This window comes from Eretmochelys imbricata, chromosome 6, assembly GCF_965152235.1.
Source record: "Eretmochelys imbricata isolate rEreImb1 chromosome 6, rEreImb1.hap1, whole genome shotgun sequence".
NCBI lineage: Eukaryota > Metazoa > Chordata > Testudines > Cheloniidae > Eretmochelys > Eretmochelys imbricata.
In genome coordinates, this window is record NC_135577.1 from 4,086,653 (window position 1) to 4,103,824 (window position 17,172).

General features: G+C 47.6%; 1 protein-coding gene across 3 annotated transcripts; it reads left to right on the forward strand.

The window, feature by feature from the left end:
* Nucleotides 1–2,091: 2,091 nt before the first annotated feature.
* Nucleotides 2,092–16,527, forward strand: FUS (FUS RNA binding protein). 3 transcript variants are annotated; one of them, XM_077820540.1, is made up of 15 exons: nucleotides 2,092–2,180; nucleotides 3,505–3,529; nucleotides 4,528–4,682; nucleotides 5,633–5,774; nucleotides 6,211–6,410; nucleotides 6,869–7,061; nucleotides 8,689–8,723; nucleotides 10,204–10,236; nucleotides 10,563–10,672; nucleotides 11,651–11,780; nucleotides 13,154–13,255; nucleotides 13,887–14,025; nucleotides 14,120–14,208; nucleotides 14,352–14,502; nucleotides 15,145–16,527. In XM_077820540.1, the coding sequence occupies exons 1-15, from the start codon at nucleotides 2,168–2,170 to the stop codon at nucleotides 15,182–15,184; spliced, it is 1,557 nt and encodes a 518-aa protein (XP_077676666.1). In that variant the 5' UTR covers nucleotides 2,092–2,167; the 3' UTR covers nucleotides 15,185–16,527. The 3 variants fall into 3 exon arrangements, with proteins under 3 accessions (XP_077676666.1, XP_077676665.1, XP_077676667.1); XM_077820539.1 differs by having other exon boundaries at nucleotides 14,120–14,502; XM_077820541.1 differs by lacking the exons at nucleotides 10,563–10,672; nucleotides 11,651–11,780.
* Nucleotides 16,528–17,172: the final 645 nt, after the last annotated feature.

Below are 17,172 nucleotides of genomic sequence, written 5' to 3' on the forward strand. Positions count from 1 at the left end.
GGCCTGATTCCACCATTAAAATCAACTCTTACTTTTATTAGCATTAATTCTTTCCTGGTTTGTTATCGGAGGGTGGCTCATTAATAAACGTCCCTACAGAACATCATAGCATGGAAGTACTTCTAGGATTTGAGAAGAAGGTGTAGTAAACAACTGAACTGTTGTTATAAATATTTAGATATGTGAACTTTGCAAGCCAGGGAATAAAGGTCAGCCTGGGTTCCCACTAAGCTTTATTAAGCAATTGAACTGGCTTGCCATCTCAAATCAAGAGCAAGACTGGAAATGTGAACGCACTGTATGCCAACACATGATTAATCCAGATTAAAACAGCTTTTGGAAATACCATAAACAAAAATGCACAGGATGATTCAGCTCCTGGAGAAACAAACACAGATCCACACACAGATTTAGACACAAACATGTACCTATCCATCTATATAAACCCATGTACTCAGTCCTGCATATACACACACATACCGTAGCTCTTATCTAGTGCTTTTTGTCTGTCAATCTATAAGCGCTTTACAGAGAAGTTAATTCCTGATTTAATTAGGGAAACTGAGGCACGCCAAGGGGCAGTGACTTGCCCAAGATCACGCAGCAGTCCAGTGGCCTAGAACCCAGGAGTCCTGAGTATTGGTCCAGTGCTTTAGCCACTACTCCACACTGCCCTAAAAGCAACACAACTGGACAAATCCACCGTCTTCAACCGATTCAATGAGCTCTTATTGGTATAACAAGTGTTGCCTGCACACAGACCCACAAACCTCTCTCTCTCTGTCACACACACACACCCCTGCCCACAGACCCACAAATCTCTCTCTCACACACACCCCTGCACACAGACCCACAATGCTCTCTCCCCCCCACGCCGCACAAAGAGCTCTCTGGTTTCAGAGTAACAGCCGTGTTAGTCTGTATTCGCAAAAAGAAAAGGAGGACTTGTGGCACCTTAGAGACTAACCAATTTATTTGAGCATGAGCTTTCGTGAGCTACAGCTCACTTCATCAGATGCATACCGTGGAAACTGCAGCAGACTTTATATATACACAGAGAATATGAAACAATACCTCCTCCCACCCCACTGTCCTGCTGGTAATAGCTTATCTAAAGTGAGTGGTTTTAAACTTGGAGAGTGGTCAGTTTGGATGAGCTATTACCAGCAGGAGAGTGAGTCTGTGTGTGTATGGGGGTGGGTTTTTGGAGGGGGGTGAGGGAGTGAGAGAACCTGGATTTGTGCAGGAAATGGCCTAACTTCATTATCATGCACATTGTGTAAAGAGTTGTCACTTTGGAGGGGCTATCACCAGCAGGAGAGTGAATTTGTGTGGGGGGGTGGAGGGTGAGAAAACCTGGATTTGTGCTGGAAATGGCCTAACCTGATGCTCACTTTAGATAAGCTATTACCAGCAGGACAGTGGGGTGGGAGGAGGTATTGTTTCATATTCTCTGTGTATATATAAAGTCTGCTGCAGTTTCCACGGTATGCATCTGATGAAGTGAGCTGTAGCTCACGAAAGCTCATGCTCAAATAAATTGGTTAGTCTCTAAGGTGCCACAAGTCCTCCTTTTCTTTTTTAAAGAGCTCTCTGTCTCTCTCTCACACACAGACCCCCATCTCACCCCACAGGCCCACACTGCCCCAAGCACTGACCCTGCACACAGACCTCTCCCTCGCACGCATCCCGCCACACACAAAGAGACCCCCCAAAAGCCCATCCCCCACGCACAGAAAACACACACACACACACGAAAACTGCTTCCCCCCCCCCGCCACTTTGGTTCCTTCCACCCTGCCCCATGACCTCATTCCTCTTCCCCCGGGTGGCCTGCGCCATTCCCCCCCGGGGGGGAATGCAGAACAGGGGCTTTTTGTGCACAGCGAAAAGCCCCCCTCCCCCAACCCTCGCCCCATGGACAACAACGCGCCCGGCTGCGGGGCGGCCCCGGAGGGGGGGGGAAGATCCCGCAGCCGCAGCCCCGCGCTGGGGCCGCGCCATCCTCCCCCTGCTGCCGGGGAGTTGGTTCAGGCCGGCGGCAGGGGGTGGGGGAGGGGAGAGTATATGAGGCGCCGGGTGGGGGCGGGACGCTCAGTCCAGCGGCGGCGGCAGCAGCAGCAGCAGCGCGTGGAGGGGACTCGGGGCGGCGGCAGCAGCGGCAGCGATGGCGTCCAACGGTGAGGCGCGGAAGGCTGCGGGGAGCGGGGCGGCGGGTTACAGGAACCATCGGGGCCGCGGGCTGGGCAAGGGCCGCGCCAGACCCCCCCGCCCCACGTGCACCTTGGGGGGCTCGGGGCGGGAGCCACCCCCCTGTGCGGCGGCCGCCGGGGGGAAAAAGGGGCTGAGGGTGCAGCGCAGTCGCCCCCCCGGGGGGGGTAAGTTACCCCGCGGTAACAGCTCCCGGGCGGGGCGAACCCCGCGTGTCCGTCCGTCCGTCCGTCCCCTGCAGAGGGGCTGGGCAAGGGGCGTGGGTCGCTCTCGCCATCAGAGCAACCCCCCCCCAACCGATGCTGGCGGGATGGGAGGCCCAGTGCATTATGGGAAAGGGGTGGGTCCACAGCTCCTCTCCTTGTGGCTGCCGTTTCGTACCTTCTCCGTCCTCGACGCTTTAGGGGCTCGGCCAGCGCCGCCGGCCCCCCCCCTCCGTTTTTTTTAAACTGCGCCACCAAAGCCCTTGGCCGCCATTTTGTGCGGGGGGGGGTAACCGCTTCCCTTCTGCGCGCGCGAGGCAACGGCGCCTGCGCGCCGGAGGCGGGAGGAGGCGCGCGCGTCGGGTGGCCGGTCAGGGCGCGCGTGGTGGCGGAGAAGAGGAAGGGCGTCGCGCGGAGTAACGCATGCTCGGTTGTGACGATCAGGTGTCTGCGCGCGTCTCTAGGAAAGTGAGGGTGCGCATGCGCGGCAGAGGGGGCGGGTGTCGCCCTGGGCACGCATGCTCGAGTTGGCGCATGCGTGCTCCCTCTTTTTTTGCCGCAGTCTTTCATCCGGGGACTTTCTCGCTCCGCCTCTCTTGATCGCGTTTGGCGCGCGGCGCGGGTTCATTGGACCTTAACTGCCCAATCAACCGTCTCTTCCCCCCCCCTTTGCCTTAAAGGGGCCGCCCAGCGCAGTGTGTGAGCCCCAACTAACCCCCAGTGTCCCGTCTCCCCCGGGGTAAATGCTCCCTGATAGCTCCCCTGCGGGGTAAAGGCCCCCCCTTGCCACCCACAGCTGGCTGGGGTGTAAATACACCACCCCTGACATTTCTGCCTCAGTGCTGTGCTACCCACATCAGGGTGAATCCTGGTGATCCATTCCCACTGCACTTGGGGGGAGGGCATGGGGGGGTTGGGTCGGGGCAGTTGGGGGCAGTCCTGCACACACGCAAGGACTGGGGGCTGTAGCAGCCCCCCCTTTCCCCATCCATGTCAATCCCCCACTCCCCCCCAATGTGTCCTCACAGGAGCTGGGTGTTGGTTTGGGATCAGGGCTTTGGTGTCTAATTTGTTCCTTTTCCTCTTGCAGATTACAGCCAGCCGGCCACCCAAAGGTAAACGTCCCCGCTTTTCTGTTTAAAGTGGGGCAGCATAGATTGGTGTTAGTATCTGGTGCGAAGGACGGGAGAGTTAGATACCCCTGCCGAGCTGTCAGTCTGGGCTCTGCAAAAGGGGGGCAGTGCTGGCTCATATCACTGGAACACTGGGAGGATTCATCCCAGGAATCTTTTCCCTTCATCCCGCTTTCATTGGTGTCTTACATCAGTGGTACCATCAAGCCCTGGATCAGAGCCATGGGCCTGCATAGCCCAATAACCCAACCCCTCCCTTATGCCCCGGATTAGACCCAGGGGCCTATCTAGCCTGGTATCCATTCTTGTTCCCTGTGGCCTGGATCGGATCAGTACACCTATCTACCCCAGTTCTTGTTTTTCAACAGTGGCCGGCATTAGCTGGTTTAGAGAAGTCCCCCCAATAACGCCCCACTACAGCGGAGTTAAGCAATAACCTGACCATAAAGGGAGCTTCCCTAGACCCCCTTGATTTGTAAGCTCTTTGGGGCGGGGACTCTGTATCTAGCACAATATTGCAAAGGGTCATGACTGAGACTGCTAGTTGCCACATTAGGACTTGAAGCTTTTATGTCCCTTGCAGGGTACTCTTAAACTCTGGATATTTTTATTGTCCTTAGGAATGTCCAGTTCAGTCATATGCTTTAGGCCCTAACCTGTCATTTTGAATTTTGAGGGTTAATCACTTAATACTTCAAACATGGCAAAAAGCTCTTCTCTACCTGTTGCCCTGTAGGTCAATTGACAAACCCCATCAGTCCCTGCTGTTAAATTCATTGATTTGTGGCTGCTCAGGGCATTCAGGGCTCCTGACATGTTGTGATTGCTCCCAAATTGCACCACATACGGTGCCATGATGTGTCATGGCAATTTCCCTAGGTATATGGGACCTTAAACTGTTGCAGCCTTAACTATGGAGCCTTGCTCCCTCTTATCTGGAATGTTTAATCTGAAGGGTGTGTCTGATCATTCTCCCTCAGCTATGGGGCCTACCCAGCACCACCGGGACAGGGATACTCTCAGCAAACCAGCCAGCCCTACAGCCAGCAAAGCTACAGCGGTTATGGCCAGTCTGCAGACACCTCAGCATATGGACAAAACAGTTACAGTTCTTCCTATGGCCAGAGCCAAAGCTGTAAGTGCCAGAGTCTCTTGATCCAGCTGCATGGTGCATTCTGGGAGATTTTCTCAACTCAGACTAAAGTGAAGCAGGTTTTCACTGGCAGCAAGTCCAATCACTTTGAGTGCTAAGCATTATTTATCGTGTGACACAGAACCAAGTATTTGCCCTTCAGTCTGCTCTCCAGATGGCCAGTCCCATCAAGTAATCAGTTTGTTAATGCAGCTATATTGCTGGTTCAGTCCCTACCCCAGCAACTATTATAAATCCAGTATAACCTTTCTCTGGTACGTGCCTCGAGGATGTGTACGCTCTTTAGCCCCGGATATCCAGGGTAGTTACTCTGTTGCCAGCTTCCTGAACAGGTCATAGTAGCACCTTTGTAACACTTTTTACCTCTGCTGCATAGTACAAAATCTGGCTCTTCTGTATCACCGTCCATCCTGCATGGGGGAGACAGTGAGTCTCTGCATCACCTGATGTATGTACAGGTTAGGAATTGCCTAAAATTTGCTGCACTACTTGGCTTCCTCCCCTAAGCTGTGAATTGTGCATCTGTTAACCAGCTGCTGTATCACATCCCCAGAGGTACCTGCATTTCAGGGCTGATGGAGGGATTGCCCATACATAGCGGTTTAGGGTGTTAATGCTTATTTCTTACCTAGTGCTTTAGAACAGTAAATCTTGTGTCATTGTCCCGGTCTTACAAATGGGGAAACTGAGGCACAGGGCAGCAAAGAGGCTGCCCAAGGGCACCCAGCAGGCTGGTGACAGAGCTGGGAATAGAACTTCTCTCCTCAGTCATGATCCAGTACTTGATGCACTAAGTAACACTGCCTTCCCAAAGCAGCTGTGGGGACATGAAGTGTTGATATGTTGGTGCCTCTCAGTTGTTTCAGTGCAGCTCAGGTATAAAAGGGACCCAGCTTCACCATGTTTTAAGGAGCTCTTAACTTTTTTACTAGCTGGCTACAGCACTCAGTCAACACCTCCAGCTTACGGAACAACAGGATATGGCAGCAGCCAGACCTCTCAGACATCTTATGGGCAACCCTCATCCTATCCTAGCTACTCCCAGCCACCGGCAGCCAGCTCAACAACGGGAAGGTACGGCTAAAGAGTCTTAGTCTTCCCATAGATCTCCCTACATGTGTCCCTTCTCCCCTTTCTAGCACCCTGTGTCTGGATCTTAAAGCACTTTGCAGACGCTTCTATATTTAACATCACAACACCTACTGTGAAGTTTTAATCTCATTTTACAGATTGTGGGGGAGGGGACTTGCGCAGAGTCACAGTCAGTGGCAGAACTGTGTGTAGAACCCAGGAGTCTCAGCTCCCCCTTCCCCCTGCTCTAGCCCACTAGACCCCACCCCCCTGCTGTAACCTATTAGACTCCCCTCCCAGAGCTGCAGAGAGAACCCAAGAGTCAGTCTGGTGCTCTATCTGTTGGACCTAGCTATCTCCCTGATCAAGCCAAATACCTGGTGGGTTGAAAAGAGGCTTGATGTGTACGTAAAGGGCAGTGATCTTTTCTAATCCGTAGTTATGGAAGCAGCTCCCAAAGCACAAGCTATGGCCAGCCCCCAAGTGGAGGCTACAGCCAGCAATCCAGCTACAGCAGCCAACCGCAGAGCTCCTATGGGCAGCAGCCTTCTTACAACCCTCCACAAAGCTACGGTCAGCAGAGCCAGTACAGCAGCAGTAGCAGCAGCGGAGGAGGCGGTGGCGGGGGCAGCAGTGGATGTGAGTTGATCCTAATTGTGCTCTGTGTGTCAGGGTTGAAAGCTGGGGAAACTTGGTGTAAGGGGAATCCAAATTTGTGCAGCCTGATAGTGAGCAGTAGTCACTACAGTCCTCAAAGGAGGATTACACGTGTCTGTCTTAAAGCTGATACGTTACCCTTTTTTTAAGGGTTATTCATGCAGGCATCTTACTTTTAACCCCATGAGTTTATTTCCTCTCCTCCCCAGCCTGCAGGCTTGGATATTGAGAGACTGTTGCAAGGTTATGCAGCAAGTTGGTGGCAGCTCTGGAAATGCAACCTAGGAATATGAACTCTCAATGCTGCTCTAACCCCTTAGACCCTACTTCCCTTCCAGAGCTGTGGATAAACCCAGGAGTCCTGATTCCAGTGCCCCTGCTCTGACCACTGAAATTGTCCTCCTTGTGTAACTTTGAGCACATGTTCTTCTTCTCCCCAGCCAGCAGCTATGGCCAGGACCAGTCATCCATGAGTGGTGGTGGTGGTGGTGGCAGTGGCGGCTACGGTAGCCAGGATCAGAGCAGCTACGGAGGTGGCCAGCAAGACCGTGGTGGCAGGGGCAGAGGAGGATATGGCCGGGGTGGCTTTGACCGTGGTGGAAGAGGCAGCCGTGGCGGTCGTGGAGGCATGGGGTAGGTGTCTAGACGCTTGTGGTGGGAGAGGGAGTGGGTTGAAATGTTACTGTCTCTAGCACTGTCTGAAATTAACATGTTGGGGAGGGTGTGTTGCCTTATGTAGAAGTTCTTCCTGGATGCATGGGTGGAATGCCATGTCCTCATACTGCATGTGTTAAGGGAGTTGCAATGTTTTATGGGGGGTGGAGATTGAATGGCTATAAAAGCTTTTCTTGTATGTATGGGGCAGAGTCCCACTACTGTCTACCTTAAGAACCAGTGTAGGTTCATATTTACAGTAGACAATTTATGCATGGGGGTAAAATACCCCACTGGTGGTTACTATCAGAGTTGTGTGTCTGACATCAAACGTGTGTCTTAACATATGAAATGCACAATGAAAGTTCAGCAAGCACTTGGAATTCACATGCTACTCTGTCTAGGTATATACTGAAGGTTTATAAATATTGCTATTCAAAGGGCGTATAAATCTCTCTACATCAAGGGTTTATTTGCAATTTATCTGGTGCTATAATCTGTTCACCAAAGCACCTGGGTCATCTTGGTAAGAAACAAGGGATGTAAGTCTCCTCAGTCAGAGGAGAAGTTGTGTCTTCTTCCCAACCTGGTTGCTTACAACCTGTGTTGCAAACTTGGTTAACTCTGTGGTCCATCCACACACTGGAGATATTCCATGGGTTAAAGGATGTATTTGGGCACCCAATTAGCAGCTTCAGCAGCTGTGATCACATTTATATATGACTTGCTTTTGGTTTATCTCACTATATACACACAGAAAAGCAGTGTCTTAAACTGCCCTGGTGTAACAATCCTCCCTCAGCAGAGGGTTGCTCAGTGGTCTATTAAAAAGAAACGACAGGTTGAGAAACAGTTGTTAAATAATACTGATTGTGAACTCTGTTGATCTGGAGTTTAAATTGTGTTTTTTAGAAAGGTGAGTATTAGGTTGGGGGGGAAATCAAAGTATTGATGTTACTTGTTATCTGCTGTTAACACTACATGTTATCTGTTAACAAACTCTGCGTTTTATGTGCTACAGGTATGAAAGTCAATGAACTTTATCAATTCTCCACCTTCCACATGTTAGCTAAGGGTGAGGAAGGGAGAGAGCTTATGTTAGGTCCAGGCTTAGTGGTCAATCAGTTTATTATGCTATGCTAGGGAACTTGGGTTAGCTTTTTTTATATGCTTTCAAAGCAAATATTCTACGTATCAATGTTTAGGTGGTATCAACACCAGGGCGGGGGGAATACACTGTACAAATAAGTTGTAACATGCGGTTCGTGGATTCGTACGCACGCTAGGACTGCATCGAGGAGTCAGCATTGTCTCAAGTGTACATCACGACGGCTGAAGTAATAGGAGAAGGTTGGAAGCCAAAGTTGCACTTGTGTTAGATTTGTCCATTCCAATTTTACAAGACAAAAAGGGTGTATTTAAATAAATAAATAAATAAAAAAGCCTAAATATGCTGAGGGACAGAACAAGGTTGAAAGGAGCATTCTTTAGGCTTTCAGGAAGAACTGGAAAAAACAAGTGTTGGTCAGGATTTTAAGATCTGGTAGTTTTAGTGAACCTTTTAGCCATGGAAAAAGCTTCATTATCTTCTAACTTATCTCCTCAGCGGTGGTGAGCGTGGTGGCTTCAATAAGTTTGGTGGTAAGTCCAAAGAGTTCAAAACTTGAACCAAAAAAAGTATATATATATTTTCCAGAGACTTGTCTTTCATATGCAGAACCTTTATGCGTTAGGAAAAGCCACCATTTATCAGATATAACCTATGGGAGCACCCTCTGCAGCCCTCTATACCAAATGAGTTCTTGAGATACATATGGTGTCACTTATTTCTACATCCACTGGGCTTCTGCTTTGACCAAAGTTCTTGGTGCCAATACATCTTGGTTGAATGTTTTGCAACAAGACACACACAAAAAAGTGTGCTTTGGGGAATGAAAACAAAAGTGCTACTTCCTAGAAGTGTCTGGTCTGTGTGTGGTTCCTTTTTTAAAAAACAAAACACACAAGAAGCTTTAAGTGCTGGTGATTTTTTGGAGTTAAAATGTGGTGATGGAATTGCATGCAATCCTGAGGATAATGATGCAAAGAGTTTACGTACCTTTTTATGGTTACTGGTAAAGAAAATGGGGGACGTCCCCAAAAACTGGAATGAATTTTTGGTCTTGTGTAAACTTCCCTTTGACTACATCACATGGTTTTGTAAGCTTATACCTTAAGAAAGATGGTTTATATTTAAGCTTATATCTTAAGAAGAAAAAAGGTATTTTTGCACTCAAACATACCAAACAAAATGTATCTGAACACTTCCAGGAGAGTTCCCATGGGTTTGCTGAAAAGGGTTTGGCATGAATGATCTCTTGACCAGGTCAATTTAGTTTTAAGAGACCAGTGTTGGGCATATGCTTTTAGGTTCATTAAGATAATTATTGATCTGATCTGGGTGTGATTAAAGGTATAATGGGTGAAATGTCTAAATATAGCAAAAATACTAATATATAAATGGTTTGTATAGGTAAATAATGGTTTAAGTGAAACAAAGCTATATTTATGCAAGGTTAGTTCACTGTAAATGTGTGGCATGGGCTAAAGCCACTATATCGCTGCATAAATCTTAAAGCTGTTAAGTGTGTGGTTATATACTGTGACGCTAACCAGGGTAGCAAGTGGTATGATGCTACAACCTGATGTTACGGAAGGATGTGAATGACAAAGGTGTATAAAAACATGTGGACAAAGATCTCTTTGGGTAGCAGCTCCTTAAATTGTATACGCAAAGGTCTCAATTTAAACAGACCTCAGAACGTGATGCTAAGCAGAATTAAACATGTGTTAGGAGGGCTTTTGTAATTGACCTTCCACGTAGAGTTGGAAAGAGGCGTTTTCTGTGTGCAGTATGACATCTGAAAAAGGAGTTGTCACTGGTTTTGCAGCACTGTCTTCGAAGTACCTTAAGTTCTCTGACTTCACAGAATTTTTGCCTTTGGCTAAAGTAAATGTAGGCTCAACATTCAGAGCACATGTACCAACACTGGCCTGCTGTCTTTAATATGTTTAGTATGTGTGGGAGAGGAGTCGGTTTCCACCAACTAACTAGATCTCTCCTTATTTTCATGTGCAAAAGGGCCCCGGGACCAAGGACCGCGCCATGATCCTGGTAGGTGACTGTTCCCAAATAAGTGTGGGTTCACAGTATCAATTACCTCTTGTGTTGTGGGAGTATTTTGTGTTAAATTAGATCAACTTCAGATCATCTCCCTAAGACATAAGCATCATACCCATTTCACAAAAAGAAAAGCTAATTTAGAGCAGCTTAAACTGAAAGTATGCATGAAATTCTCGTGTAGCCGGAGTACCTACTAAGGTGTGGTCTTGTTAAAGAAGCTGTTACACAGCTATTGCTGTAGCATCTACAGCGGGATAATTTTTTCTCAATCTTTGATCCTTGGGTATGAAACTGAGTGACACTCGCTTACTTTGCAGCTTCTGAACAGGATAACTCTGACAACAACACCATTTTCGTCCAGGGACTCGGTGAAAATGTCACCATCGAGTCGGTCGCTGACTACTTCAAGCAAATAGGAATCATTAAGGTACCAGCACAGGGAACTCAATAGTCTGGGTTAGCAAGAACAGCATGGCAAAACAGCACTTCTCTTGTCCCTCTGCGTCTTGCCCTTAACGTACAATCCAAGCACTCTTACTGTGGAGGGAGTTTGGTCTACTAGCTGAGAATAAGAGTCAGGACTCCTGTATTTCTGGTTCAGGGAAGGGGGATATTGTGGGATAGGGCAGGTGAGATGAGGGCTCAGCACTCCTGCATTAGACTCCCAGTTTTATCACTATAGAACTGGGATATATGCTTCTAATGAGCAAGGTTTAGTTTGTTAAAAAGCTTTGAACGATGGAAGGTACTCAATAAGCAGTATACAGATATTACTAGTACCCTAGACTTGTGCTGTGCCAGTGTGGATCTGACTGATAAAAAGGCAGTCCCTGCTGTGACCATCTTGCAATCCTTGTGACTAAGGCTATGTTTGTCATGGAAATCAGGAATCCGTGACTTCCAGAGACCTCCCTATTCCATTCTCTACTGCAGCCCCAGGGGCCGAGGGACTGGAGCTGGCAGCCAGCAGGGCCTTAGGAGGGTTCCAGCAACAGCCTCATGTGGCTCCCTACAAGGTCCAGCAACAGGTCACAGCCTCCTGAGGGGACCCTCCTCAGGGTTCTAGCGAGGGCAACGGCCTCATGTGGAGGGAGGGGAACAGGGATACCTAGGGCGAGCGGGTGTCCTGTTTTCTCTTTGGAAATTGTTTATTGCTTGTGACCTATCCATGATTTTTTTACTAAAAATAACCATGACACAATTTTAGCCTTACTCATGACTTATTGTTGATGGTTTTCAGAGATCCTTTATATGCCAATTTCTCAAATAGTCCCTAGTCTAAAGCAATAGAATATTTCCTTCCATTTTTCAGTCTGCCCAATAAGGGAGGTGAACAGGGTGGCCTTCAGCTGTAGGTTACTCCAGAAGCTAAGATCATGAGATGTACCCCTTGTTTGTGTTTCAGACAAACAAGAAAACTGGGCAGCCCATGATTAACCTGTACACAGACCGTGAGACCGGGAAGCTAAAGGGGGAAGCCACAGTGTCTTTTGATGATCCCCCATCTGCCAAGGCAGCTATCGATTGGTTTGATGGTAAGTTGCTTCCATCCAGCTGGGCCAAGGAGCTCCTGAAGAAGCAGCATAAATGGTGGAGCTGGGAGCCAGGACTCCTGGGTTCTGTCCCTGGTTCTGGGATGGGAGTGAGATCTACGCTACTGGATTAGAACAGGGAAGGAGGAGTTCTAATTTTAGTAGTGATCTGTTGCTCAGTCACTTCCCTTCTGAACCTTAGATTTTTCTCTTTGTGAAATGGGGATGATACTTATGTCTTGCATAATACTTGGCTACTGTAGCATCCGATGCTGCAGTCATTTGAGTCAAGGGCAGGGCTTCAGTTAACTTCAGCATGAGTAGGATTCATTCTTCATGCCATGTCTTAAGGCTTGTCTACATTTGGAAATTAATTCAAATTTAAAAGTGGGAAGTGAATTTTAAATGCAGTAGTGGTTCTGGAATAGCTCCATGTGTGGAAAAGCCCTTGGCTGTAGTGCCCTGCTTTGATTCAGAGACAGAGGGGTTAAAGCGCTGCTGGTCAGGAATCCTGCTGGTTTGTTTCTCTAGTGGGAAAACAAGTTGCCTTGAAATGAGGTTTTGGTTTTTTTTTTCTGTGGGAAAATTTCAGTTCTGCTGGAATTTTGTTTTCCATTAGGGAAAATCCATTTTTAGTTGGGAGGACATTCACCTGCATCAATATGGCAATCACAGTCCTGGGAGTTGCAGTTCAGGTCCTCCTCAGCCCATTCTTGGCTTCCAAAGCTAGGCTTCCTGGCTGGACGACATCTCCCACAATGCACTGTGGTCTCAAACTAACAAAACACAGCCACGGAGTTGTGCATTGGAGATGTATCTTTAGCAATTCTAAGGCCAGAAGAGGGACCACTGTGATCTAGTCTGATCTCGTGTGACACCAGGCTAGAGAGCTTCCCCCAAAATAATTCCTGGAGCATGTAGGAAAAACATCCAATTTTGATTTTAAAATGGTCAGTTATGGAAAATCCACCGCAACTCTGGGTAAAGTGTTCCAACAGTTAATTACTCACTGTTAAATGTACACCTTATTTCCACAAGGCATCTGAACTGCAGCTCCCTAAAGAGTACCTGCTGGGACAGATAGTCAAGCCAAGCAGAAACTCCATATTTCTATCTAGCAACATCAAACTGGTTATTTGAATCAGAACTTCCCAATTTTAAAAAATTGATTCTAAGTTTTCATCCCAACATGGGACAAATCAAATCCAAATTTCCATCCCAGGATAGGAATTACGTAAAAAAAAAAAAAAAAAAAAAAATTCAACCAGCTGTGGGTTAAAGTGGGGTGGGAACATTCCTTTTAGACCATCACAAAGCCAATCGTAAAGCTCTGTATGAGGTGAAATTGACATGTCTGGTTTCTTTCCTCCAATTAGGAAAGGAATTTTCTGGCAACCCCATCAAAGTCTCCTTCGCTACCCGGAGGGCGGACTTCAACCGTGGCGGTGGAAATGGACGGGGTGGCAGAGGCCGTGGAGGTATTTAGAAATGTGTTTGCTCCTGATGGGGATGGGTGCTCCACCCCAACAGGAGAGTGATCTGTTCTTCAGGATCTGGATACTACCAACCAAGTCTAGCAGCCATTATAGAGACTGAGCTAAGGCCTAGCCATATAGACTTGTGTTAAAAGTCAGCCCTGTTAAGAGCCCCCCTCCCTATCACATGAGCTTGTCTGTGGGTTATAGGTACACAATACACTTATGGGTCAGCCATGATTTTTGTATCCACTTTTCATCTGTGGCATAATCTTATCTGTGTCAGTGCACGCTGGGAAAATCTGCCTCAGCATGTGAGTGACCAGATGTAACAAAACATTTGTGGCAGTGCATTCTGGGATACCCACTGTCCAGCCAGCTCTGCAGCAAGAGAAGCACAGTTAAGGGGTGTGGCTGAGAGTGAAATAAGTCGTGATCTGGTTATAGGAAGTTAACCAGAGGCTGCTAGCAAGAGACAACTGCTGAATCCAACTCTCAGGTGCTGTTGTGGTTGAGCTTGGGGAGTGGCCTGCACAAAGGATCAGCGCTCTGCGGGTTGTGGATGCAGATAAACATGTCCCTTTCAGTGAGGCGGACCCCTTTGATACCTCTCTCCTTCCCCCTCCTTACGTAGGGCCCATGGGTCGTGGTGGATTTGGTGGCGGAGGTGGAGGAGGCAGTGGCAACAGTGGCTCCAGTGGAGGTAACAGAGGTGGCTTCCCCAGTGGAGGCGGTGGCCAGCAGCGCGCAGGGGACTGGAAGTGCCCTAACCCGTAAGTAGAGGCTCTGGCAAGTGGGGGAACCAAGGGTTAAAACTCTTGGGTTTACCTGACACTAATGCCTCTCCTCAAATACTGCATCTTCCAGGACCTGTGAGAACATGAATTTCTCATGGCGTAATGAGTGCAACCAGTGCAAGGCACCAAAGCCCGATGGGCCCGGAGGACCACACATGGGTAACTTACACCATTCTTTCTCCTGCCCACCAGCAGGGGGCAGGCCTCCATGGGTGGGTGCGATTGTGTATGCTCCGAATGATATTGCCTCGGCGGTATTCTTGGCACCAGTCTCACTCCTGTGCATGTTTTTCCCTCTGCAGGAGGAGGATTTGGGGAAGAGCGCCGCGGAGGCAGAGGTGGTTATGACCGTGGCGGCTTCCGAGGAGGCCGAGGTGGTGATCGGGGTGGCTTCCGAGGAGGCAGAGGCGGAGATCGGGGCGGTGGATTTGGGCCAGGAAAGATGGATAACAGGTAAGCAGATTGGCACAGAAAGGGCATGATGTGATCATCTGTCATGGGTTTTACTCCTGGTTCTGTACAGCTGCAAGTGTGACTCATGGTCTGCAAAAACCTGCCTACTGGTGACCATCTCAACCCAGTCAGCTAATCCAAAAGACAGTTAGGGGGCGTGGCTTGATCAGTCTACAGGCACACAATTCTGTGGTTGGCAACTGAAGCCAGACAAGTTCAGACCCGGGGTTATTTGTTTAAATCGTGAAAGTAACTAACCATTGGCTCAACTTACAAGGGTGGTTCTGATGGATTCTCTGTCACTTGGGTCTTTAAATCAAGCCTGGTGCCTCTCAAATGTCATCTGTAGCTCTGCCACACATCATGGGCTGGATGCCAGCATCGCTGGGTGAGATTCCGGCCTGTGTTGTACTGGATGGTCAGACGAGAGGATCATAATGCCCTATTCATCTATGTTAAGGTCAGAAGGGATCAAGTCACTTCTCCTCTTGTAAAATGTGGATAATGCCACAACATCTAAAACAGTTATTGACTTGTTTCTGTTTATAAGCATCACTAAGCTTCACCCACAAGCAGCTGAAAATACTTCCTTTATTCTGGCCCACGCCAGTCAGTCCTAATCCTTCCCCTTTCTCTCCACAGGGGTGACCACAGACAAGACCGCCGTGAGAGACCCTATTAAGACTGTACAAATTCCCAGACTATGTGACTTACTTTTTTATTTTGTATGTCAGACTTTGTGCTGCAGACTGTAAAGCTCGTTCCATTTGTGTAAAACTTTGTATTGCCCTCTCAATTTTACCTTTTTTTTTCTTCCCCCTGTATCTGGAAGAATCCCCTACATTAAAAAAAAAACCCATTGTTTTAGTTGCCGTGTGTAGCTTTCTTGGGGCCAGGGCTTCAATAAAGGCAACTTCAGTTTATACCAGAAAGCTGGGGTCACTGTACTGGAATGCCCCAATGCTAGCCATGGGTGTTTAATATACATAAATACATTATGCTATGAACAGTATTAACATGTAATTGAGCAGACGTATGCAGAGAGAGGCATCATGAGCTGTGGTTTCAATGCCAAATTCTTGATTTACCCTTGTGCATTAACATTTGAGTTCTCATCTTTACCTGAAGCACCATCCTCCAGTGTAGGAGTGTTCAGCTTAGTAGGGACATTGTCAATGTGTGAGCCCTCTGATCAGTGTCTACATGGAAAGTTTGCTTGCTGAGGTTTTTGGGGGGGCGCAGGGAATGGATGGTGAACAACTTGTTTCTGGGTTTTTGTGCTACCCCATGGAAAGTGTGGTAGCTGCAGAATTAGAAAGCTATATTCTCTAAAGATCTGATACAAATAAGATGTGTATATACATCATGCAAACTACAGGGATATCCATCGACACACAACCTTGAATGTGTTAGACACAGATATGTAAAAGTGTCACCTCATGCACCAAATGTCTGTTTTGTTCATGCATAATTAGTAGAACTATTAAATTCCAATAGATACTCAAATTATGTACACATCTATGCAATCCTATTGCAGACTAGAGAGTTGCACAGGTGAAACTGACCAAAGTTGTTAGTTTGCAAAATGTTATTCCTTGGCCAAAGGTACAAGAGAATTTTTTTTTCCTTATTAGGGTGAATTTGGAGCAATAGTCTATGGTGATGAGCCACACAACTAGGTGAACAAAAAGCATCCCTGTTTTTCTAGAATCGGAGTTTGTAAGCTAAACCCACCCAAGCAAGGATGTGACCAGCAGTAGTTAAAGCTTATCCAGGGTGTTGCTCATACAATCAGACAGCATTGTTGTCCACCTGCACAAAAATGGGAGCATGGGTAAAAAGGTGGACACACATCTGTGTCTGGGACTGGTAAACTTTTCCCAGGGGAAGTGCTGTTGTAGAAAACTTCAAGGGAGCAAATTGTCTAGGTCAATATTTCTTATGGTTGGAGCTGCAGTGTGTATGAATGTAATAAACTTTAACTTAAACATGCTGAATAAAAAACAACCACAGGTTATAAATGTGTATCACTGTTCATATGTTTCTTGATTTCAGTTAGGAGCTGCATGGCTTTTTAAGCAAGGCAATAGTTCCTTGTGCTCAGCTGTAAGAAACCGCAAAATGAAACGTGTCGGATGTAGGGAGATGTTGCATGATTTTAAAAATCACAGCTCTGGGCTGTGAAATAACTGCAAAGGGATGGTGTAAAGGAAGAGCTTTACTTCATGAACATGTAAAAATTTCAACAAACTTTAGGGGTCTAGTCCTAAAGTAAGGAGACCATGAAACTTGAGGCAGGAGGTCTCTTTCCAAACTTCATTATACTAACATCCGCCTGTATGGAACCACTGCAGCTGTTCTCACAAGAACAGGATGGATTGTTTTGGGAGTCTGGTCCTATTGCAAAAGCTTTACATAGCCCAGTCGGTGCTGCTGGGCAGGAATGTCGTTCCAGGATGAAAGCATCATCTGGTTTGCAGTGGAATCCAACTTGAAAAATATTTGCAGGTGCAATCTGAGTTGAAGTGTAGGCCAGAGTCCCAGGTAGCAACAGTTCAGAACCAGCTGCTACAGACTTCCGATTGCAGTCTCCCCACTCGCGTAAAAGTCATTGCGGAACGGAGTTGCTCTTGTTGAAATTAGAGTGCGTGTGAGCTGAGAGTATTGCAA

Coding starts and splice junctions, on each gene's coding strand:
- FUS (XM_077820539.1), top strand. Junction 4,683..5,632: donor CTATGGCCAGAGCCAAAGCT/GTAAGTGCCAGA, acceptor CTTTTTTACTAG/CTGGCTACAGCACTCAGTCA. Junction 14,503..15,144: donor CCAGGAAAGATGGATAACAG/GTAAGCAGATTG, acceptor TTCTCTCCACAG/GGGTGACCACAGACAAGACC.